We start from the raw sequence: 25,696 nt of genomic DNA, 5'->3' as shown, positions 1-25,696 counted from the left end.
ATAGAGTGGACAGTGAGTGGACACGGTATTTAAAAATCCACTCATACCAGCACAACACACACTAACACACCACCACCATGTCATTGTCACTGCAGTGCTGAGAATGTTCCCACCTAAATGATACCTGCTCTGTGGTGGTCCTTACCATTGAAGAACAGGGTGAAAGCACAAAGTGCTGCTATATGGTAAGTGGAGCTGATAAAATGGACAGTGAGAGTAGAAACAAGGAGGTGGTTTTAATATATGGTTAGAAAGGTCACTGGTCTTTTAAATACGTTAAGTACGTAATCATTATGTGATTGTGCACACCTGACAGTCCACCCACATCATTAAGTACAAAAAACCCTCTTTGCGTTGGGGAAAATTGACGGAATCGTGCAAATTCTTACTACAAGTAGACTTAAATAGATTAGGGTGTGAATGGGTTAGAAATGTATGTTTTAAAAAATTTAAAAACAATTACAAAAAACTTGGTCAGCCATTGCAGTCTTCATAGCTTCTCCTGCTCTATTTTGACTCTATGCATGCTTCATACTATCTGTATTCTAAGAACCCAAATAGTTCCAGAACCCTTATAGCAACTGTCATACATTTAATACTTGGCCCGAGACTTTCTCGCGTTCCTGGCTGGCTTTTTAAAGTCCTGGTAGATCGTGCTCTCATGTTCTGTAGCATTTCTGTAGCATAGCAAGTTCATATGTCGCTGGATTTGTACATGTCGGAGAGGAGCCGTGTAATGGGCACGTTTCCAATGGTCTTCCTGAAGAACACTTCTTCGATACTGGATGGGCTGATGGAACGCAGAGCGGGCAGGAGGAGCAGCAGCTTTCCGAAGCGGCATAGCTGAGTCGGGTACCTGCGATGATGCATTATGGACAGTTAGTGCACAAGAATATTTCAGAAGCAGAAGTATTTGTGGCTATGGGAAGATGGTCTAGTGTCAAGGCTGCAAGAGGTTCCATAGCTAATTTAGATGTGGACACTTATGGCTACACCTATAGCTAACAGGCATATACAATTAATTACATTACAATCTATAATATTATAATATTATTATAATATTATAATATTATTATAATATTATATTATTACATTATAATATAATATTACAATAATTATAATATAATTATATTTTTATTATTAATTATACTTAATATAATTAATTAATTATAATTAATTAGTTACAATCCTTAATTTCCTTCGGGATTAATAAAGTATCTATCTATCTAATTAATTAAATAATGCTGTATGCCTTTAATTTTATAGCAAATGTTTGGAAATGCTCTTGTCTTTTCACGCATGACTGTTCACTTGTGAACAAAGATGTAATTTGATAAGTTTGGTGTTTGTTGTGGAAGAACTTGACCCCACACCCATTGGATGAATTAGAATATTGATTGCGATCCAGGCCTTCTTGACTTCTCCAACCTCAAGTGTCTGTCAGGCCCCAAAATGCTCTTTTGACCAAACTAGACTGATGTGGATTGGCTTGTGACCAGGAGTCTACATAAATTTGGCTATATAGTGTTTTTTTTTTATTTAGCTGGCCCCCAAAAATATGAAATTTGACACTACCAAGTCTAGACGTAAGAGGGTGAGGGGGGTGTGTTCTTACTGTGAGGGTTGTTGACCTTCACTGTAAGGGTTTTGGACAAAACCCTTATTACCTGCTCAAATGTTGCTCTGATGTTTCTCAGAAGGTTTATTGTATTACCAAAAATCCAATCACAGCATTTTATATGGGCTCTTAAATGTACTGTGTTTTTGGGGTATGTCTGGGACATTTCCGGGACCAGGGAGCATAATTGGACCTGGCATTCCATCCAGTCTCAGGAGTCATTTAGTCCTCAGGTAAATTAGTGCTGGTTGGAGGGAGCACATCCTAGCCCTCACATTCTAGGTGGGAAGAGGTTAATATTATAAATATTTTAACATTCTTAAAGGTTCTTTTAATGGCTAATGGTCCTTGGTGGGACTATATCTACATGAATAACCCTATTTAAAAAATATAATTACTTTAAATGGGTTCTGTTGTCGATTTTCATACAACCTTAAGGAATTCAACATTAAGAAAGGGATCAACTTGACCATGTAAACCTCTTTGTAAGCATACCACCTACGTTTTGATGAACTAACTACAACCCCAGATCAGAAAAAGTTGGCACGGTATGGAAAAAAGCGCAAAAGAAGCCTTAGGTTAACCATGTCCAGAGGCGGCATCTAGTTTTCTGGGCTCTGAGGCATCTAAGATGGACCAGATGAATCAGTATTTCAGATTTTTATTTGGAAGAAATGGACACCATGTGGCGCCCAGGTGGCGCAGTTGGGATATTCCGCTAGCACACCAGCTCCGAGTTTCTGAACTCCTTGGTTCGAAACTCGGAGTTGCCACCGGTCAGCTGGGCACCATCTAGTGGGCATAATTGGCAGTGCCTGCAGCAGACACGTTTCTGCTAGGGCGGGATGACCGGACTATGTGGGTGGGGTCTTAAAACGCTGTGTAAGGACCCTGACTGGCAGATAGAGAGGCGCCAGTGCAGAGTGCATAGGTGGAAAAGGGTTCCGCGTCCCAACCTTTTCGGAATGTGTTGCAGGCCTGAAATGCAGGAATGGATGTTTATTAACTAATGAAATGAAGTTGACCAGAAAGAACTATAAAATATCTCAGGTTCATCCTGTCTGCAATGAAATAATGTCCCAACATTTTTGGATTTGGGGTTGTCTAATTCATAATTCATTGTCACCACATGGGTGGATCCTGCGCCTATTGGTAATACTGGTCACAAGTGCTACATAATTCAGGTCGTTAATTAATTCTCTTCCAACTAGTAGAATAGTTTATGATTGGATGAAATTTGGTAAACTTCACATTGTTGTGCCACTTTGCCAGTCTTGATGTTAATGTGTTTTTGGGGTGTAATTGTCTCTCTACCTGGTGTGGATGTAGCTGTTAAGCGTGAGCTGGGCTTCGTCCTGGAGTGCCGCAATGGCACTGGCGTTCCGGAAACTTCTCAGCTCTGATCCGCTACTTGTCAGAACTGCAAAACAAGACAGGACTTTTAATATGTAATCATAACTTTCTTTGGGGGTTACATTTTTTGAACATATGCATGGTTTATAGGCACTCTGGCTCAGTGGGTAGCACTGTTGCCTCACAGCAAGAAGGTCCTGGGTTTGATTTCCTTCGGGGGCTCCGGTTTCTTCCCATAGTCCAAAGACATGCAGTCAGGTTAACTGGAGATATTAAAATTCCCCATAGGTATGAGTGTGTGTGTGTGTGTGTGCCATGTGATGAACTGGTGACCTGTCCTGGGTGTTTCCTGCCTTTCGCCCAGTGAATCGGACCCAACGTGACCCTTAATAGGATAAAGTGGTGGTAAATGAGACAATGAATGAATGATAATAGTGCCCCACTAAGTGTGTGCCCACCATGGTCTAATGTGGTATTTTTTATCAGTAAAACTGGTCAAATGAATGACCGTAGTCAATTGGTTTTGAAACTCTATTGGGAAGTACCAATGTATTAATGCTTTGTTACACTTGTCTTGTTACTACCTACCTGCTTTGAATGTGACGATGCACTTTAGGCAAGCGAATTCTGTGGCGTCCAGTCGAAGCTGCCGGAAACGTGTCACCACCTCCTGTAGCGCCTGAATTTCTGAGACCACCTTGTTTAACCTCTGAGACTCTGTGTTTTCTGTGGTCATCCCTAAAAAACAACATAGCAAAAAGCAAAATGTTGAGACTAGGCAACTGAGGCAGGAATGAGAGTGAGAAGAGCAAAAGTCAGATTTATGTACTGATAAGGGACAGTTTAGGGAATGTCCTTTCCTGTTTCCAACATGACTGTACCCCTGTGCATAGAGCAAGGTCTATAAAGACATGAAGAAAAGCTTTGTTTAAAGAAACGCCAGTGGTTTGAACAGAGCTCTGACCTCAGCCCCACTGAACAGCTTTGGAATGAACTTGGAACATCAATCGAGGTTTTCTTGTCCAACGTCTGTGGCCAGCTATACAAATGCTCTTTCAACTGGATGGACGCACATTCCCACAGACATACGTCAAAGTCTTGTGAGAAGCTTTCTCAGAAGAATGGCTGTTATAGCTGAAAAGATCACATAGAGGTCACTCTATATTAATGCCATTGGTTTTTGCAATCGGATGTCCAACAAGCCCATGGTAAGGTGTTCAAATCTCAAGATGTTCATGTCCACAGTTAAACGTCTGGATGTTAAAGCATCATGATGTGGAACTGCAACTGGGACACATTATGAAATAATTTAATCTCAACGGCCAAGAACCTTAATCTGGACATTTGACAAGTCTACTACTTCAACCATGAAGCTGAAATGACTCAAGACCGGCCTCTAAAAAGAAAGTGAGAGTGTCTGCATGGCCTAGACAATCTCCTGATTTTAGTCCCATTTAAATACAGTATAATGATTTTGAAATCGTAAGGCCATCAGAGCCACCCTTGTAGCTTTTGGGAGTTCAAAGTTTGCCAAGGGGTCAAAATTGGATTGGAACCACATTTCTGCAAAAAGCTCATTATTTCAAATTATTTTAAGAACCGCCACTCAACAATAGCTGATATAACCACATGGGTGAGGGATTACTTTGCCAAACCTTGTCAAGCTCTACAATACAGAGTTACATGCACAAACGCCACTTAAAACTTTACTGTGCAAAAAAGAAGCCTAATGTTAACCATGTACAAAAGCGGCGTCGACTTCTCTGGGCTATTTGTCATCTAGGATGGACCATCACACAGAGGAAACGTGTATTGTAGTCAGATGAATCAGCATTTCAGGTCTTTTTTTTTGGAAAAAATGGACGTCTTGTGCTCCGGACCAAAGACAAAAAGGACCATCCAGACTGTTATCAGTAACAAGTCCAAAAGCCAGGGTCTGTCATGGTATGGGACTGTGTCAGTGCCCTTGGCAAAGGTCATTTACACTTCTGTGATGGCAGCATTAATGCAGAAAAGTACATTGAGATTTTAGAGCAACATATGCCGCCTTCAAGACGTCATCTTTTTCAGGGACGTTCATGCATTTTTCAACAAGACAAAGCAAAACCACATGTTGCACACATTACAAAGACATGGTACACTCTTCTATTCTTTCCAAACCTATAAGAGTTTATAGGGGAAGACTAAGTGCTGCTACATCACATGCTTGCTTATTGCAAAAGCTTCCATACCTGAAACAGCGAGCAGAGTGTTCGAGTCGACTGGAATGGCCCACTGCGCTACTCCCAGCACAAACAGCTCCCTCCAGGCGTCCTCTAATAGGATCAACTGCGGATCAGAAACGGATTACTCTCTTCATTAGGAAGTGAGAGTGATACATTCTCTACGAAACTAAATCTGGGTTCCCCTTGGAGAACACGGATATAGCCGAGAGCGAATGCAGGTCTAGCTCATGTACCTGATCTTGTAAGGGGAGCGTTGAGAAGGCAGGAACGCTTTTGGCCCATTTGATGCTCATGAACAGTAGACGCGCTGCTGATTCACATACGGACTCTGTGGCCACTTCGTACAGGTACATGGGTGTACCGCTTACTTCGTGAGGATACTGCAAAAAAATGTAAAATGTGAAATTTATGAATTATACAATTAGAATTCACAGTGAAACACAATATTTAAAAGGCAAAACATTGTGGACACTCGTCCAAAGGCTTATTGGACATGCCATTCCTGAGAGGGTTTTCCACAAGATGGGAAGCTGGGAATTTAGACTCATATAGTCAAAATACCTTTCGTAAGGTCAGCCACTGATCTTTTAAAAGAAGCCCATTTTAATAAATCCTACTACTACTACTACTACTATACCAGTATTACTGTTTTTAGTATATCACAACCTAGTAGTATCTTATCAGCCAATATGCAGCTCTAGTGTGGGAAATTATGTCAGATTTGCATCTTAAAAGAATTAAATTATACTACCATTATGATCCTAAAATACCCTGGACCACTTTTGTTGGACAATGTTGCAATGTGACCGTTCAATTAAAATAAAAGTGAGCCCAAAGGGGGTCCTGTTGCATTTTATTTAAGAGTAAAAAATCAAATGTAATGGGACAGAAAAATCAATAGGCTATTAGTATACACCAGATCTCTAGTTATATAACAAAAATCTATTTTGAACTACCTGTAGTCTACGTTGGGTCTTTGAGAATGGACAAATATTTGATTCGTCTGCATCAAAAGTGCAAAGGTCAATAGATGGGCACAACAAATTATTCAGATTTAGTTATTGATGCAGATTGCACTAAAGTAGACCCAGGTGAGGAAGCTCCCACCACGGGCTACACAAGCACAAAGTACAAAGATTTATGCCTTCATTATGGATTCATCGAATTTCCCATGAGCAAAAAGACAATGCCTTTTTGTAATCCTTGCTGAAAGTGTGAAAATAATATCATAACCCGTGTCAAAGAGGTCAGAGAATTGAAAAATGTTGTGAACTGTTGCTATAGATGATCCATGTCTTTAGTTATTATAATGCATCCATGTTTGTGTTGTAAAAATATATTGCTCTACAACACAGCGGCCTTTAGAGTTTCATTGTACACGGGTTTTAGGTCAGTGCGTCCTTTTTTATCAATGGATAGAAATATTGGTTATGCCGCTCAGGTGGCGCAGCGGTAAAAACACACGCTGCAACCGGAGCTGAGATCTCGAATACATCGTATCGAACCTCAGCTCTGCCTTGCCGGCCGAGGCTGAGCGGCCACATGAACAACGATTGGCCTGTTGTTCAGATGGGCGGGACTATCTCTCTCTGTCAGACTGGTGCAATTACGACCTCTGCTGGCTGATTAGAGGCGCCTACACAGAGATGAGGAAAGAGTGCTCATAGGGTGTGTCTCTCCGTACACAACTCTAGGTGGTGCAACACTCGTCAATGTGTGGGTGATAAGATGCATGCGGCTTGCTGCCCACATGTCGGAGGGGGCGTGGGTTAGCTTCGATCTCCTCGGTCAGAGCAGAGATCGGCATAGGCGGAAGCATGATGCAATTGGGCAATTGGACGCGCTAAAGGGGGAGAAAAAGGGGAGAATATGCATTTAAAAAATAAAATAAAGAAATATTGGTTACCATACAATCTGTAGTGTTTGAACATTAATAATAAGCTACCATGCCCATTGTCACTTCTTCACTTGCTAAGCGAATAGCATGTCCATTTACCAAATGTAAGCTTACTTTAGGAGTTGGCTGGGCGAGTCCCACCACCCCCTGCCTCTCGGGTGTGTTCGGAACTGTGTTTAACTCCAGACTGTGAGTCTCAAGCTGAGTGACTGTGGTAAAGAAGTGCAGTCCTGGGATGGAGGAGTTTGGAAAGTGTGAGGAGGATCCATTCACCTCTTTGTGGCCCCGAAAGTAAAGGGCAACTTGCTTTCTGATGGTCGATGTCCTTGGGCCACGTTCATGCTGCACAGCTGCAACATAAACACGGTATGCTTAAACAATAGTGCAATGAATACTGGTAAATTATGTTTAATGCTGTTTGTAAACTTTTTCTTTGTAAATCAGAGTAGCAAGTGATTTTCTCACCACCACTTAAATGAAAACCTTCACGCGTGTGTACTGTGTAGTTTGAGCTTATACCAAGGGATTTCCGAACAAGAGGTGCTTTAGTGTCATGTTGTAGGGAAAAGATTAATGCACAGGATGATCAGATTTACCTTGGGTTCCAATTAACTGCGCAGCGGTAAAAAAAAACACGCCGGAACCAGAGCTGGGATCTCGAATACATCGTATCGAATCTCAGCTCTGCCTGCCGGCTAAGGCTGAGCGGCCGCATGAACGACGATTGGCCTGTTGTTCAGATATGGGCGGGACTAAGCCGGATGGGGTCTCTCTCCCAAGACAGTTACGACTGATTGATGGCGCCTGCACGAGATGAGAAGAGAGTGATCTCAGGGTGTGTCTCTCCGTACACAACGCTGAGCTGCACTGCACTCGTCAAAGTGTAGGTAATAAGATGCATACGGCATGCTGCCCACGTGTCGGAGGGGGCATGGGTCAGCTTCGTTCTCCTCGATCAGAGGATCAGCATTGGTGGAGAGGAAGCATGACGCAATTGGACGCTATAAAAGGGAGAAAAAGGGGATAAAATGCAAAAACAAAAAATTCAATTGGTGTGTTTTGTTTTGGACTTTGAAATTAAATTTTATGTACAATTCATAATTAAATTCAAATAAATGCATTTTATTCAAAAAAAACCTTATTTTAAATTGCTATTCTGCTATTGCATTGTGGATTGTGGCAAAATACACTATTGCGGTAGCATTAATACTAAATAAAAGAAATTGACCTCAAACATTGGCCTACGTGGTGAATGATGTTAGCTGGTTTGTAGTTTGTGTTGCTTTTTAATATTTGTTTATTTATTAGCTTGTAATTCTTTGTTTAGGATCACAGCTAGCCTGGATAAACGAGAGCTCATTTACCAGGTAATCCAGCATAAAAACAGCACAGCCCAGTTAAAGCCAGCAATAGATTAATATACAGTTGAGACCAGAAGCTAACGACATCAGTAGCATATTTACCATCTTTATTCATGTTCACTTCCAGACATTTTTTTAAGCGACAGGCTCGACACTGATTCCTGTGTGTCTTATCCACTGGACAGCCTCCCTAGAAAATAAAAGAAACTGAATTAAGAATTAAAGACATAAACTTTAATGCATGGTTGAGCTTTAAAAAACTGTTGGGTCCAAACCCAATTTTTGAGTTGGTTTGGATGCTGACAAATCTGGAATTTGTTGTTTTTACCCAGAACTGTTGGGTTGGGTTGGGATGTTGACCTAGCTTGCCGCAGTATATGGACCCCATTGTGTGAGGCATTAATCCTACATTTCTAGGCTACAGACACATAAACTGGGGTTATATAATATATAGGTTTTTTTTAATGGAATGTCGTTCTCATATGTTTATATATCACAAGAAGCCAACTTTAGAATATTCCCAAATATTCCATTTAAAAGATGTTAGCGTTAGCTAATTAAATCCAGTTTCAGTTTATATGAAGATTCTTCAAAAAGTTTCCATACTTATTTAACTCTGTTTTTTTAAGAATTTCAAACAGAAAATACCTAACTTTGCAATGCATTTTTCCCAGCATTGTACCATTTTAATGTCATTAGCAAAAAATATTGGTTGAGCGCATATGATGCACCATTGCTTGCACATTATCATCACAAGAAAATCTCCTTCCATTTAAAGCTTGTTTGAGAGATCCAAAAAAGTGGGAATCAGATGGCACTAAATCCTGACTATAAGCTTTATCTGTCTCCCTGACACAAGCAATTACTACTCCTCCCGCCCATCATTTCCATCAAAAATACAGAAGTGCAGAAACTTTTTGAAGATCATCGTAATATGCTATGATTTAATTTAGTGCAACATGACTTAAGTCCTGCCATCAAACCATCACTGGTGTGATGAATAATGGGATGATGAGCACATCAAATTTCTACAGATTAGCTGTTTTCCATACAGCACTCCAGACCAAGTGCATTTTTTGCTTAGAAAGTGCAGCTGCGAATTGCCATTATAAGATAAGCTGTTTTCGTTTCTTTACTAAGTTTAGAGGTAGACCTGACCTATGCAGTTTGGTTCTTGCTTCAGATATTCTGTACTACTTTTTAAGATGGACTGAACTGAGTTTCTTTATTATTCACCATATGTGTTGTTAGACCCCCATTTTTTTTTTTTTATTAGTAATCCCCCCCCCCCCCCCCCCCCCCTAATCTAGTCGTGTCCAATTACCCTGATTGCGTTCTCTATACTGATTCAACCCTTCACCGCTGACTGAGGACGCCTCTCAACTGACATACGCCCCCTCCGGCACGTACAGTCAGTCAGTACAGACTGCATTTTTTCACCTGCACGAGTCGAGTTTATACAGCGATGGGCACTGTGTACGGAGGGCGCCATCAGTCAGCCAGCAAGGGCCGCAGTTGCACCAGTTATGAGGACCTATGATTTGACTTTTTACCCCTAACCCTGAACAACAGCCAATCGTTGTTCATGCAGCCGCCAAATAATTTTTGTCTATTTATTTATTTATTTATTTATTTTACAATGTACAGTAATATAAAAAACTGGCAATACAACCAGTAGCCGTTATACATCTGCTTCAGCATCTGTAAGTCCGACTTAAAGAACGGAAATCAACACAATTAACATGAAATAATAAAATAATAATAAGATAATGTATTAACTTCTTTTATTATTTTATTTTATCATAAATTTTTATAATATATTTATTAACATATTTATTAATAATATAATATCTTATCTTTTGCTAGATTTAATTAGACAAAATTCTACTTTTATAGAAAATTACTGCACTAATTGGGATTTGTTAATTTGTCCAAAAATTTATTTTAAAATAAGGCACGCTGCTTTTTCGTATTAAATATTACTTTATTTTACTTGGAGTATTTTTTTAGAAAAAGTTACACTTTTATTTACTTCTATGCATTTTATTTAGCAAATTTTCCAATATGTAATATGTCAGAAATAATATGGAATTTCAAAGTGTTGGACTATTTTTGAGTATTATTTTTAAATAATGTTTTAAAATAATGTTTGGAGGCGAATAGCCTCTTGTTCTTTTTTTGTCAATTTATTTATTTATTTATTTTACAATGTACAGTAATATAAAAAACTGGCAATACAACCAGTAGCCGTTTGACAGCCAGAGAACCGATTCTTCTTTCTAAACTGAGCCGCTTGATTTGACTCACTGAAAAGACTCCTAGTGCTGATTGCTCCACTCCACAGGTACGAGGGATATAGCGCAGCACTAACGGCTATTGACTCGCTCCCCTGCCGCTCGGCCAATAGTCTCATACCCGCCTACTGCTCTCCAAATCCCGCAGCCAGTTAGATTGGATTACACCTGTTACCATCCAGAGAGCCCTCAGAGGCGCGGGAGGAGGCTCACTTCTTGGATAATCTTTCAATTATGAAAATCAGCTCAGACACAATCTGTTCCTTTGAGGCGCCCATTGAGCCAAATTACCTAATGCTCTCGGCTCTCGGGGTTTAAACACGTTTTACTATTAATCGATGAGAACTCACCTGAGTACCAGATTTACACACGTAGGTTCGGTTCCTTCTGATGCTTCTTTTGAAGAATCCTGAGCATCCATCACATGCGTAAACTCCATAATGTTTCCCTGAACTGCGATCTCCACACACTTTACACGGGATGTCCAGAATCCGACCTAAAATAACAATATAGGGTTAAATTACTAGGAATTACCTATTGGTCAATGGTGTCAGATCCAAAAATTTGGTACTGTAAAACTATTTCTACATATAATTAATTGCTCTGGATTAAAATCCAGAACAATTTATCAATCACTGCATTTAGCAGACACTTATTTAAAGTGACTTAAAATTATGACAATACAGTTTGAATACTCGAGGGATAAGGGCCTTGCTCAGGGGCCCAACAGTGGCAACCTTCTGATTACTTATTCCAATACCTTAACCACTAACCTACCAGTCACCTCATTTTTTTTTTTTTTTTTTTTATTAAAAGCTTGTTTAAAAATTTACCAATTACTGTGATTTACAATTATGACTGAATAGAATTTGAGCAGGTGAGGGTTAAGGGCCTTGCTTAGGGGCCCAACAGTGGCAACTTAACCACTGAGCTACCAGTCGCCTCTTTTTTTTTTTTTTTTTTTTTGCAAAATTAAAAGCTTGAATACTTTTTAGTTTAAAATCATATCTACTCTATTTTAAACATTTTGTTTCATTTTTGCTATTCTAGAAACATGTCACATTTATTGCCTTTATTATAAATCCCTTTTTTTTTTTTTTTTTTTTTTTTTGCATTTTAGCCTAGATCCCAAATCACTAAGAATTACTATTTTGGTCAACTGTGTCAAAACCAAAAAGTTGGCACCATAAAACTGTACATATAATTAATTGCATTAGATTAAAATCCAGAACAATTTACAAATTACTGCCCTAACAGTCATTCACGTTTGTTGCATTTGGCAGACACTTTTATCCAAAGTGATTTACAATTATAACTGAATAGAATTTGAGCAGGTGAGGGTTAAGGGCTTTGCTCAGGGGCCCAACAGTGGCAACTTTGCAGCAGGGCTTGATCAGACAACCTTCTGATTACTTATTCCAGGGGCACGGTGGCAAAGTGGGTAGCACTGTTGCCTCACACCAAGAAGGTCCTGGGTTCAATCGCCAGGTGGGGCGGCCTGGGTCCTTTCTGTGTGGAGTTTGCATGTTCTCCTCGTGTCCGCATGGGTTTCCTTCGGGTGCTCCGGTTTCCTCCCACAGTCCAAAGACATGCAAGTGAGGTGAATTGGAGACACTAAATTGTCCATGAATGAGTTTGATATAACCTTGTGAACTGATGAACCTTGTGTAATGAGTAACTACCGTTCCTGTCATGAATATAACCAAAGAGTGTAAAACATGACGTTAAAATCCTAATAAACCAACAAACAAACTTATTCCAGTACCTTAACCACTGAGCTATCAGTCACCTCTTTTTTTGTGTGTAATTAAAAGCTTGAATACTTTTTAGCTTAAAATCATATCTACTCTATTTTAAACATTTTGTTTCATTTTTGCTATTCTAGAAACATGTCACACTGCTTGCCTTTATTGTAAATCCCATGCATTTTTTTGCATTTTAGCCTAGATCTCAAATCACTAAGAAAGACTATTTTTGTCAATTGTGTCAAAACCAAAAAGTTGGTACTGTAAAACTGTACATATAATTAATTGCACTCGATCAAAATACAGAACAATTTACCAATTACTGTCCTAACAGTCATTTACATTTGCAGCATTTGATTTACAATTATGACTAAATAGAATTTTAGCAGGTGAGGGTTAAGGGCTTTGCTCATGAGCCCAACAGAGGCAACTTGGCAGTGGGGCTTGAACAGGCAACCATCTGATTACTTATTTCAGTACATTAACCGCTGAGCTACCTACCAGTCGCCTCATTTTTTTCATTTAATTCCATTTATTTTCTATACAAACATTTTACATTTTCTTTTAATTTATTTTTATGAAAAAGTAGGTCTATACATCTGCTTCAGCATCTGTAAGTCCGACTTAAAGAACGAAAATCAATACAATTAACATGAAAGTCCAACATAATAAAATAATGTATTAACTTATTTTATTTATATAATAATAAAATATTAATATATATTTATTAACATATTTATTAATAATATAATATCTTAACTTTTGCTAGATTTAATTAGACAAAATTCTACTTTTATAGAAAATTACTGCACTAATTGGCATTTGTTCATTTGTCCAAAACTGTATTTTAAAATAAAGCACGATGCTTTTTCGTATTAAGTATTAATTTATTTTACTTGGAGTATTTTTGTAGAAAAAGTTTTACTTTTATTCACTTCTATGCATTTTATTTAGCAAATTTTCCAATGTGTAATATGTCAGAAATGATATGGAATTTCAAAGTGTTGGATTATTATTGAGTATTATTTTTAAGCGACATATAACAAAGTTTGAATAATGATGTATATTCCATTTTAAACATTTTGTTTCATTTTTGCTATTCTTGAAACATGTCGCACTTTTTGTCTTTATTAGAACTTCCATGCAATTTTTACATATTGGTCTAGATCCCAATCTCCAAATCCTAAACTCAAACGGAGCCTGTCCTTACTTGGCATTAGATTAACTGAAGCGAGGTGGTTCCTCTAAAAAATGTGAGATGTTTACTAGTAAAATGAATAATTGCAATCCCATCTAAAGACCATTCTTTCTTGGGATTACTGGTAAATATAAACTGGTACTTTTGTTTTTTAGAAACTGAAGTGTGAGACTAGATTTTTCCGACGTCAATCTATTACTAAATTGTGGCTTGAGTTAGCTTTCTTTAAAAGTTCTTTAAAAAAAACCCAAAAAAAACAGATTAAATGGTTTGCTGGACATTGCTGGTTTGGACTGATTGAGGTGGTCTCCCAGACTGAAAAAAAGTACTAAACTGGCTCTAGGGTATACCCCAGCTTACCAGAGGATTCAAGTCCTTTCTAAAACCACAAACCAGACCAGTTTGACCATATGAAGCTTATAACAACTCAAAATGTAAGGTAAATGAAATATTTCTTTCTTTTTACTATCTCTTGTTTGTTAATATATTTTTTAATTTTACTTCCAGTCTTTCTTGTTGTTGCTTTAATTTAAATCAATTTATAGATTTTAGTAGTAAGCATTCCTAAATCATAATTCAACCATAATATTGTGTTTCTGTGCAATTTATATGTTGTTTTGAGGTTACATTTTCCTACATTTGTGTAGGTATATATATATATATATATATATATATTTAAACACTAACTTACTGTCTAAAGTTTTAAAGTTTAAACAATCAATCAATATGTTTTGACGCACCTTTAAATTCTATTTTATTTTTCACAGCCTTTTTAAAAAGTACTTTCATAGTTGTAGAATTTTCTTTAATAGATTTTAATTTTTATTTATTTTTTTAAAAAAGGAGTAAACATTACTTGACTGCAACATCAAAACAATATTGACGCACAGAAAAAGACGCATAACCATGTGCACTCACTGATCTGTGTGTTGGAATAAAATCAGAGCTTTTTCCAGTTGTCCACAGTGTGAAAAGTGTTTTTTTCTTTACCCCCCTCACTGTCAGACTAAAGCCATGTTCACTGTAAGCTGTGATTAGCGCTCTGTGTCTAAGGGAATCCGCGCGTCCCAAAGGGCCGCAATAAAACAATAGTTGTGCACTGGGTGTGCGGACAATGGTGACATTAGGGAAAGTGTTAACTTAATGATTTGCCCCTATTGAGGCTGGCCTGACTGGAGCGATGTGAACAAGCAGCAGTTCTGCTTTATAATAATGAAGCTGGACAGCTGCTGGCTCGCTTTGCCTCTCTGCGCTCTGCGGATTAGACAGAACTGACGCTCCGCACCGGAGTCAATACCGCCTCCAATCAAGTACATGCTAATCAGCCTGCACTAAAGAAAAAAAACCTCACTTTTCCCTCCTGTATATAAAACTCCCCCCTGTCCCGAATTTAAACCCCGTAATGGAGATATATTTGCATATATATGGGGGAGTCGTTTGGAAAAACGGCCGTGTAATTACTGACATATGTCCACCTGCTCATTGATTTTGCAGTGACCCGTTCTAAAACGGTAGCATGGGAATTCGGATAAAGCGCAGTCACTATTGAGCGCTAAACAATGACTGTGTGCTACATGTGGCGATCTGGAGGAAAACTGCGCTCTTTTTAAATTATACCTCGTTATTTTGGCAGGTTATTCACATTTAATTATTCATAGTGTACATCAATAAATTGGGTTGTTGAGTTTTATGACTTTTTAAATTAATAGCTGTATTATTATTATTATTATTATTGTTATTATTATTATTGTTATTATGTGTCTATCCTAACTTGTCATAAATATGTAAATATATATATAAATATATATATATATATAAATATTATATATATATATATATATATATATATATATATATATATATATATATATATATATATATATATATATATATATATATATATATATATATATATACACATCACTATTATATATATAAAATAGTGATGTCGGTATTTCTTCAGCAATAGTACAAAAAAAACAAGTCCTATGTCAAAACTCCAAAATGTTTTAATTTTCACTTTAACGTAGTTTTTCACGGTTATATGTCTGTCCTAAATTGTCTTAAATATGTAAAAATTACAATTCTGCTTTAAAAATTTTAACACTTACTAATGCTTATTTAAATGCGTATTTTAAGACAGTTTAACTTGTTGCATATAACTTTATCAATGTATAACAGCAATAAGCTAATATATATTATATATAATTGTACTATATTAAATTGACCCATGTCGGTATTTTTTCAGCAATAGTAAAAAACAAGTCCTATATGTCAAAAACATTCCACAGAATAGTATGTAAAATAACTCCAAAATGTCACTTTCACCTTAGAGGAGTTGTACAATTATGTGTCTGTTTTAACTTTAAATCAATTCTGCTTTTAAAAAAGTATTTTAAGACAGTTTAACTTGTTGCATATAACTTTGTAAATGTATAAGAATTGTATTAAAAATGTGTGTGTATGTGTATATATATATATATATATATATATATATATATATATATATATATATATATATATATATATTATATTTTAGTGACCCATGTCGGTATTTTTTTAGCAATAAGAACAAGTCCTGTGTTAAAATATCCCACAGAATAGTATGTAAAAATAACTGCAAAATATTTTTATTTTTATTCTTTGAGGTAGTTTCACAATTATATTGGACATGGTTGGACCATATATATATGTACATACACATATATGTATGTGTTTGTATGTATGTGTGTATAAATGATAATCTCCCACGCTTGTCATTCATGCAGGCGCAATTACAGTTTAACTGAAGGAACTAAAAGTGTTCTATTATAATGTCTTTTATAATGCCCTACAGCAAAAAATACTAATAAAAATAAACTTTGGATAAACATCCAATACAAAAAGAATTGCGTTCTGACACAAAATTAGCCTAATTTAGTCATACATGTTAATCTTAATTACACTTAACCGTAATTTTCGAGCGTAATTATCTGTGGAAAAAAATGTGTAATGAAAAGAAAAATAGAAAATCTATTTAATTTTTGTAACACAATCATTACTGAAATGTTTTAACCTAAATTGGTTCTCTCATTTATATCAGAGTTTCTTACTAATTCAATTTAACTTAGTGTAGAAATATAATGACTTAGTGATGTAGACCTACAATGAGAAAATAACATCGGATAAAATTCCTAATAAACACACAAAGCCATAAATATTAATCCGCATAATCGATGTTGTCATTGTTCCCAGGCTTAATTATGTGTAATTAAGGCAAATGTTTAAAATTATAATAGCTTAGTGCTGTCACGGGGGAGGGTTCTTGTTAAAAATGATACATTATTATTCAAATACATTATCTTAAATAAAAAGCAATTTATTTGAAACCACACATGTAATTTTAAGTTATTCTAACTTAAATCTAAACTTTTATTTTTGTCAGGCATGTTTACTGTTTGATTTAAAGAGTTATATTTTATTGCCTGTGGGATTTGTGGCAACAGGAGAAATAACATGGAATTAAATATTAATTCAGCATAATGAGATTTTTATGCTAGATTTTAAACCTGTGACACCAGTGATGTATTTCAATTAAAAAAAAAAGCATTTTCATAAGACAAGAGATCATTTTTATATCTAATGTCACTAAATATATAATCTAATAAGTCAACTCACAAGTAAGACATAGACAAGTTTTTTTTTTCTTAGCCTAATTGATAAATTAATACAAGTTATAATTCTTCCAATATGTAATTATTGTCTGACTGGACACAACTAAACAAAAATGTAAAAAGATGTCTTATTAATGTTATAGAGAATTGATGGTAGGGTGGTAACTTTCCCATTATGTTGCACCAGGAGCCGTAATTGCTTTAAGTCATTTGCCACGTTGCATTACTGTAATTAGCTTCAGGCTTCAGTAGCAGTTTAGCAGGAGACCTGCTTGGGTGTTTGGCCACCCAAAGTCCAAACAAACCCCAAACTAATATATGTATATAGCCTATATATATATACTACTTTATGCACTGTATAGTTCTGTATAGTCCAAAAGTACTATGGATGTGAATGAATAAGGAATGGCTATGAACCTATGTAAAATGTTTAAACTATTTATAAAGTCTAGGTCAAAATAGCCCATCTAATTAAAAAATGTTGCAATTAATGCAGACAAACAATCTATGTTTAGTGTGTCAATGGGTACCAAATGGTTATATTACCCCCACCTGTATGTACATTTCCATGCTTATAGTGATGGCAGATTCATTCCAAACTATTTTGACCCTACTTTATTGAGTTAATTTTAATGATACTTAATTGACAGTGCTTTTGCTCACTGTGATATGGTCATGGACCTTTTGAGGTGTTCTAGAATTATGCAATGCTTATTGATTACCAAAAGCACGTGTATTTCTTTTGACTTAAATGGTTTTCTAGAACGCCTCAAAAAGTCCATTACCATAGCACAAAAACTACGAATCATTTCAATGACCTATGACAGCAACACTGTAAGAAGTAGGAATATGCTGTATTGTTAACAAGACACATACCCTCAATTATTATTATTATTTTTTGTTTGATCAAAAATCTTTGGCTTGCTAAATATACTAAATTTGAAACACCACTGACATAACAGCTAACCTTAGGAAACGTCCTGACAACAACAGTACCAAACTAAGAACATAAAAAACACCAAACAAGTAGATAAAAGTTTCTTAGAATAGCATATTAATAGTGGAAAAATGTGATGAGACCAAAGACAACATTGTAACAACATTGAGAATTATGACAGCTGATTCACATTCCAGTAGAAATGTGAATAGATGTTTGGAAAAATATTCTTCTATCCATTATTTTATTTTGAGAAATTGACTCTAAGCACAATGTAATAAAATAAAAACCTTAAATGTAAATCTAAAGTTTTTAATTTACTTAGAAAACAAAGTCCAAACTTGGATCAGAGATCAAGCATTATAACTGTAGCTTTTTCATTCTGTTTTACACTGGTAAAAATATGAAACAAGTGTAATCTAAATAAATCAATATTGGCAGATAATCCTAAAAATAAATCACGTTTTGTCTGTTGAATTTGGTCATGAATTAATTTTAGCTTGATCACAAACTCAAGTTTAGACGTGTATGATGAGTAAAGATGCTTTAAAAATACTCACTTGACTTGACATTTAAAATATCCAAACAGCTACTTGTTGAACTGGCAGCAGCTTTGCTCATCTTGGACTTCTTGCTGAAATTCAAAACCCTAAATATATTCTATTTATTCTGTTTATTTTTGCAGATTTGATCTTCACAAACAGTTCTGTCTTGACGTTCTTGATGTTGTTGAGATCCAAAGGATGCCAAGATCCAGAGGTGCCGAGGCAGGTCCCTGAGGGTAAATCTGCTGCACCCACAGGTGTGTGCTCCCAACCCAGAACCTACAGCACCAAACTGACAGCTTCGAAAAAGCCCACTGCAAACAACCGAGGTAAGAAATGCGTTGCACAGAGAGGCCTGACTGACTTAGTGATGTGTGCCGTCAGATTAAAGGCTTTGGTAATATGTATGAGAAGTAATGGAGGAGGGAGAATGAGGGAGGGAGAAAGTGAACCAGGGTGGGAGGAGAGTCAGACTTCCTTTACCCACTTAGGTTTTTTTTTTCCTCCCCTTTTGCCTTTCTACTCCCAATGCCGCTTGCACATGACGTCAACTCTTGCCCTGGGAGGGGGGCAGACAGGCAAATGAAGTGAGACGCACCGACTTCATCTGCTGTATAGCGATTGGATTTGCGCACCATTGCGACTGAACAGAAGAGCAGTACTTTTTCTGTGATTGTTAAAGTTACTTCTGATTTCTGATCTCCTTTCTGATCTCCTTTCTGATCTCCTTTCTATTCTGCTATAGATTATGCTGATATGTGTGATAAGGTTTGACGCATTAAGGATTTTACGCAGCGAGGGCAAATTGCGCACCGAGGGCAAATTGCGCACCTGTTGAGCGCGCTGAGAAAAAAAAACCCTGTGGTGCCAAATCACGCTGGTTTTGTACAACAGCAGGTGCACAAATTGTTATTTATACATATCTGGTTATAGATAAGCAGAAATATCTCAGATGAGTCCATGCTTTATTGTTTTTTATTACACAAAAGATGCGCAAAGATCGTTTGAGCTTTCTATTTGAGGTGTTTTATCAGACCTACCTCATTATATTCGGTTCATTAAAGGTATAGATCAAGGCACCTTGCTTCACTGCATGTAGTTTTACTCTTTCCTAAAATCAGACTCCAAAGAACCTCTGTAGCAGAAAGACATTTTGACTAACGAATTGATTCTGAAGGAAATACTGTGCAGTATATGCGCACTTTTCCATTCCTAAAGGATATTTGGGTGCTACAGTATTAAAACTGTCCTGTAAGCAGAGTCATGTCATGCTAAAAAATACAAAAGCAGTTTATTTAGATCAACAAGCAACCAGGGACCAGCATTTTTTTACAAAGCTTTTTTTTTTTTAATATATAATATATTTAATTACTTTTTTTTTCCAGCTTTGTTTATATTGTTTTGTTTCATGAACTGTCAGTAAAGGTCGATTAGTCAATATTGGTTACCATGGTTCAATGTTTTTACAGGGATTTATTGTGGTCTGCCACATGGTACCCATGTTCCACATATCAGGTCCACAGGTCCAGGAATGTTTTAGGGTCCTAGACTCTAGGATGTCAGTGGACTGGCTACAAATCCTATAAATCAGAATTGGGACACTGGCAGAAACCTTGCTTGAAGAACACGTGATAAAGATTAGATTTAATTAATAACTGCATAGTTCAGCATGCTCATAATACATGCACACATTGTAATTAATTAAAATAATAATACATTAATACAATAATTTATCAATACTATATTTAATTCTTGCTATTAAATTTTCTAAATATTTATACATTTAAAATAATAATAATAATAAAAAAATAATGATAATGACAGCAAATACACAGAAATGATGCATTAAAATGTGAAAACCCAAATAAAAACATGCATGCTAAAACAACTAATGCAAAGGATATACATTATATAAGATAAGATTCCTTTATTGATCCCCATGGGGGAAATTCGAGTGTTACAGCAGCTCCAGTACAGTGTAAGTACAGTAAATAAAGTTAAAAAAATAGAGTAGAATAAAATAAAAATAAGAACAGATGCAATTACCATTATACTGTACATCAGTATGCTAATTACATAACAATTATATAATAAAACATTATATATTCTATATGTAAATATATACATATACTGTATGTGTACTGTATAATGAAATGTAGAGTCCAGTGCTGGGAAAAAGGGTTGGGGGGGGGGGGGGGGGGGGTGTCCACACACTGAGTTGTCAGTGTGTGGACAGCCTGTGTATTCTGCTATTGTTATACAGTCTGATGGCAGTTGGCATCATATGATATAGATTTGCATAATATAGATTTTACATTTACTTCTTTTAATTTCAAATTTCCTTTGTCTTCTGGAGGAACATCTGGGGTACACCTAGTGCTGCTACCAACATTTAAAAACACTTGTTCAAATAGAATGGCTGTAGATTTATTTATTTATTAGAATTTAAATGTCATGTTTTACACTTTGGTCACATTCATGACAGAAACAGTTACTAGTTACACAAGATTCACCAGTTCACAAGGTTTAATGTCAAACATTATTAATATCATGGGCAATTTAGTATTTCCAATTCACCTCACTTGCACATCTTTGGACTGTGGGAGGAAACCAAAGCTCCTGGAAAAAAAAAAACCCACACAGGCCATGGGAGAACATGCAAACTCCACACAGAAAGGACCCGGACCGGCCCACCCGGGGATCGAACCCAGGACCTTCTTGCTGTGAGGCCGCCCGAATCACTGTATAACAATTTGCACTAATCCAGTATTTTAAATGTATACAATTTGGACATTTATTAATTGATTAATAAATTTATAGTTTTCCTGCAGGTGTTCCGGTTTCCTCCCATAGTCCAAAGACATGCAGTGAGGTTAATTGGAAATACTAAAATTGCCATGTTTGTGTGCCCTGTCATGGACTGGCCACCTGTTTGGGGTGTTTCCTTTTTATCGCCCAGTAAATCATACCCACCATGACCCTGAATAGGATCCAGTAGTTGTAATCAATGAATTAACGAATTCATTTAAAGTGAAGTGTTATACATATAGAAGGGCGGCACGGTGGCTAAGTGGGTAGCACTGTCGCCTCACAGCAAGAAGGTCCTGGGTTTCTGTGTAGAGTTTGCATGTTCTCCCTGCGTCTGCGTGGGTTTCCTCCGGGAGCTCCGGTTTTCTCCCACAGTCCAAAAACATGCAAGTGTTCCTGTCATGAATGTAACCAAAATGTAAAAAATGTTAAAATCCTAATAAACAAACACAACTTATATAGAATTACAAAAGTCAGTTGTATTATTTAATAAATGTCTTTATTATGCAAGTTACTTACAAAAGTATAAAGCTTCTGATATAACAAGGCTGCCAAATTAAGCAGCATTAGGTGCGACCAATAGTTTGACATTTATTCCTCCCAGGAAGGTGTATTAAAAGGCAAGAGGGGTGCTAGGCACCAGGGGTCATAGCATGAGGGGGCCAGGCCACTAATATTATAAGAAGTGTTGAAGGATTAAACAGCATCTCGATTACAGCAAACAGTCCAAACATCTATGTAATTAAATTTAATGTATTAAAGAATATTATTGTGGTGCGCCAGTAAGATCCAAGTAACACTACAGACTTGTTTCTACACTCACTGTCCATGTTATCAGCTCCACTTACCATATAGAAGCACTTTGTAGTTCTACAATTACTGACTGTAGTCCATCTGTTTCTCTACATACCTTTTTAGCCTGCTCTCACCATGTTCTTCAATGGTCAGGACCCCCACAGGACCACCATAGAGCAGGTATTATTTAGGTGGTGGATCATTCTCAGCACTGCAGTGACACTGACATGGTGGTGGTGTGTTAGTGTGTGTTGTGCTGGTATGAGTGGATCAGACACAGCAATGCTGCTGGAGTTTTTAAATACCGTGTCCACTCACTGTCCACTCTATTAGACCCTCCTACCTAGTTGGTCCACCTTGTAGATGGAAAGTCAGAAACGGTCGCTCATCTATTGCTGCTGTTTGAGTTGGTCATCTTCTAGACCTTCATCAGTGGTCACAGGACGCTGCCCGCACACACTAACACACACTAACACACCACCACCATGTCAATGTCAGTGCAGTGCTGAGAATGATCCACCATCCAAATAATACCTGCTCTGTCGTGGTACTGGGAGAGTCCTGACCCTTGAAGATCAGGGTGAAAGGGGGGTAACAAAGCATGCAGAGAAACAGATGGACTACAGTCAGTAATTGTAGAACTACAAAGTGCTTCTATATGGTAAGTGGAGTTTTTTTATAAAGCAAGCAGTCAAATTTTTAGTTTTTAAAAGGAAAACATGATTCATATTTAAATTCATATTTATAACGAACTGAGAGTAAAACATCCGTAAAATATCCTTAATGACTAAGCTTTCCACGCTAAATCCCAGGGGCCATATGGAGCCCTGTGAGTGTCAGGTTTAAGGGAAGCGACCCGCATCAGAAGGCGTATCCAATCGTAATTAGGCACTGTCGTGTGCACCATTATAATCAGTACACGAGCATTGTTTGATAGGTATTTGAGCACATACGTATATGCAATGGTTTGGTTTACAAGATCAACGGCAGCATTCTTGAAAAGAATGAAGGATAACAGACTGATTGGGACAGCATGGAAAATGCAAACAATAAAAAACAGAGTGCTTCTTACATTTACTTTGACTTTTATTTCATTGCAGACAGGATGAACCTGAGATATTTCATGTTTTATCTGCTCAACTTCGTTTCATTTATTAATAAACATCCATTCCTGCATTTCAGACCTGCAACACATTCCAAAACAAGTTGGGACAGTAAAGCATTTACCACTTTGTAATGTTGCCATTCCTTTTCACCACACTTAAAAGACGTTTTGGCACCGAGGAGACCAAGTGATTTAGTGTTTCAGCTTTTATTTTGTCCCGTTCTTCCTGCAAACACGTCTTAAGATGTGCAACAGTACGGGGTCGTCGTTGTCTCATTTTTTTGTTTTAAAATTCTCCACACATTCTCTACTGGGGACAAATCAGGACTGCAGTCGGGCTAGTCCAGTACCCGTACCCTCTGCTTCTGCAGCCATGCCTTTGTAATGTGTGCAGCATGTGGTTTTGCATTGTCTTGTTGAAAAATGCATGAACGTCCCTGGAAAAGATGACCCCATGAAGGCAGCATATGTTGCTCTAAGATCTCAATGTACTTTTCTGCATTAATGCTGCCATCACAGAAGTTTTAAATGACCTTTGCCAAGAGCATTGACACAGCCCCATACCATGACAGACCCTGGCTTTTGGACTTGTTGCTGATATCAGTCTGGATGGTCCTTTTCGTCTTTGGTCCAGACCACACAGCGTCCATTTTCTCCAAAAAAGACCTGGAATGCTGATTCATCTGACCACAATACACGTTTCCACTGTGTGATGATCCATCCTAGATGCCTCAGAGCCCAGAGAAGTCGACGTCGCTTCTGGACATGGTTAACATAAGGCTTCTTTTTTTGCACAGTAAAGTTTTAAGTGGTATTTGTGCATGTAACTCTGTATTGTAGAGCTTGACAAAGGTTTGCCAAAGTAATCCCTCACCCATGTGGTTATATCAGCTATTGTTGAGTGGTGGTTCTTGATGCAGTGCCGTCTGAGGGATCGAAGATCACGAGCGTTCAGATTAAGCTTGCACCCTTGGCCTTTATGCATTGACATTCCTCCTGATTCTCTGAATCATTTAATGATATTATGCACTGTAGAGGGAGAAATATGCAAATCCCTTCCAATCTTTCTTCGAGGTTCATTGTTTTTAAACATTTCAATCATTTTCTCACACATTTGTTGACAAACTGGAGGTGAAGATTCAGCCTTTCCTGGATGCTGCTTTGTAGCATTTATTTCTTTTGAAATAAATAGTCATTAATTTTACGTTTAAATTGAATTTGATTCATATATTTAAGTCAAAATTTTAACTTAATCTTAAGGCATTTAAACTTTTTTTTTTCCATTGAATTAAGTCATGTAATCATTAAATTTGTATATTATTTTTTACAGTACAGTCAAAAGCATGAGGAACACCTTGATGACAAAGTTCAGATGTTTCCAATGCACCCTTTACTAACAGATAAAAAACCCTTTTTGTTCCACAATTAGTGCAGCGTCGTGGCTTGATGGGTAGCACTGTCACAGCAAGAAGGTCCCGGGTTTGAATCCCAGGTGGAATGGTCCGGGTCCTTCCTGTGTAGTGTTTGCATGTTCTCCCCATGTCTGTGTGGGTTTCCTCCCACAGTCCAAAAACAGATCAGATTAATTAATTGGTGATAATAAAATTGCTATAGATGTGCCCTAAACCTCTCTTCATTATTACTGCTCATAAGTTCTCTCCACTAATGAAATTCCTCGCTTAGCGCCAAGGTTCTGAACTCCTCTGTTCGAAACTCGGCGATGCCACTCGTCGGCTGGGCGCCATCTAGCGGGCATAATTGGCAGTGCCTGCAGCAGACATGGTTCTGCTAGGGCGGGATGACCGGACTATGTGGGTGGGGTCTTTAAATGCTGTGTAAGGACCCGGATTAGCAGATAGAGAGGCACGAGCAGCAGTATACCCACCTCGACTGCAATCAGGGATCCCCCAGCAGCGGAAGACAAATTAACTACGCTAAATTAGGAAAAAATACATAAATAAAATAGTAAAAAAAAAAAAAAACGTCACGTTAAGCTTTGTGCACCAACACTTAACAGGAAATAACGGCACAACCAGCGCAAAAGCTATTGTGCCGCTTCTCATGTGAATGCGCCCTTACTGAACAGAATACGTATTCCAAGATCAAGCATCTCTACAATTAAAAAGCATAATATATTACAGCATAATTACATTATATTTGTG

At 37.2% G+C, this 25,696-nt stretch overlaps 1 protein-coding gene and 1 long non-coding RNA gene across 3 annotated transcripts; one reads left to right on the top strand and one right to left on the bottom strand.

Annotated features, from left to right (window-relative positions):
- Positions 1-693: 693 nt before the first annotated feature.
- nr2e1 (nuclear receptor subfamily 2, group E, member 1) lies at positions 694-18,902 on the bottom strand. 2 transcript variants are annotated; one of them, XM_063001151.1, is made up of 9 exons: positions 18,842-18,902; positions 11,099-11,244; positions 8,557-8,644; positions 7,208-7,443; positions 5,430-5,576; positions 5,203-5,299; positions 3,560-3,709; positions 2,933-3,038; positions 694-856 (listed from the first exon to the last, which is right to left on the bottom strand). In XM_063001151.1, the coding sequence occupies exons 1-9, from the start codon at positions 18,900-18,902 to the stop codon at positions 694-696; spliced, it is 1,194 nt and encodes a 397-aa protein (XP_062857221.1). The 2 variants fall into 2 exon arrangements, with proteins under 2 accessions (XP_062857221.1, XP_062857222.1); XM_063001152.1 differs by having other exon boundaries at positions 18,875-18,902.
- Positions 18,903-19,034: 132 nt separating this feature from the next.
- On the top strand, positions 19,035-24,380 carry LOC134319883 (uncharacterized). Its single transcript, XR_010013574.1, has 3 exons — positions 19,035-19,155; positions 19,572-19,723; positions 23,612-24,380. It is a non-coding gene; the product is annotated as an uncharacterized LOC134319883 (long non-coding RNA).
- Positions 24,381-25,696: the final 1,316 nt, after the last annotated feature.

This window comes from Trichomycterus rosablanca, chromosome 9 (genome assembly GCF_030014385.1).
Source record: "Trichomycterus rosablanca isolate fTriRos1 chromosome 9, fTriRos1.hap1, whole genome shotgun sequence".
In the NCBI taxonomy this organism is placed as follows: Eukaryota; Metazoa; Chordata; class Actinopteri; order Siluriformes; family Trichomycteridae; genus Trichomycterus; species Trichomycterus rosablanca.
Note: the sequence above shows the minus strand (reverse complement) of the source record. Positions and strands in the feature narration are given on the sequence as shown.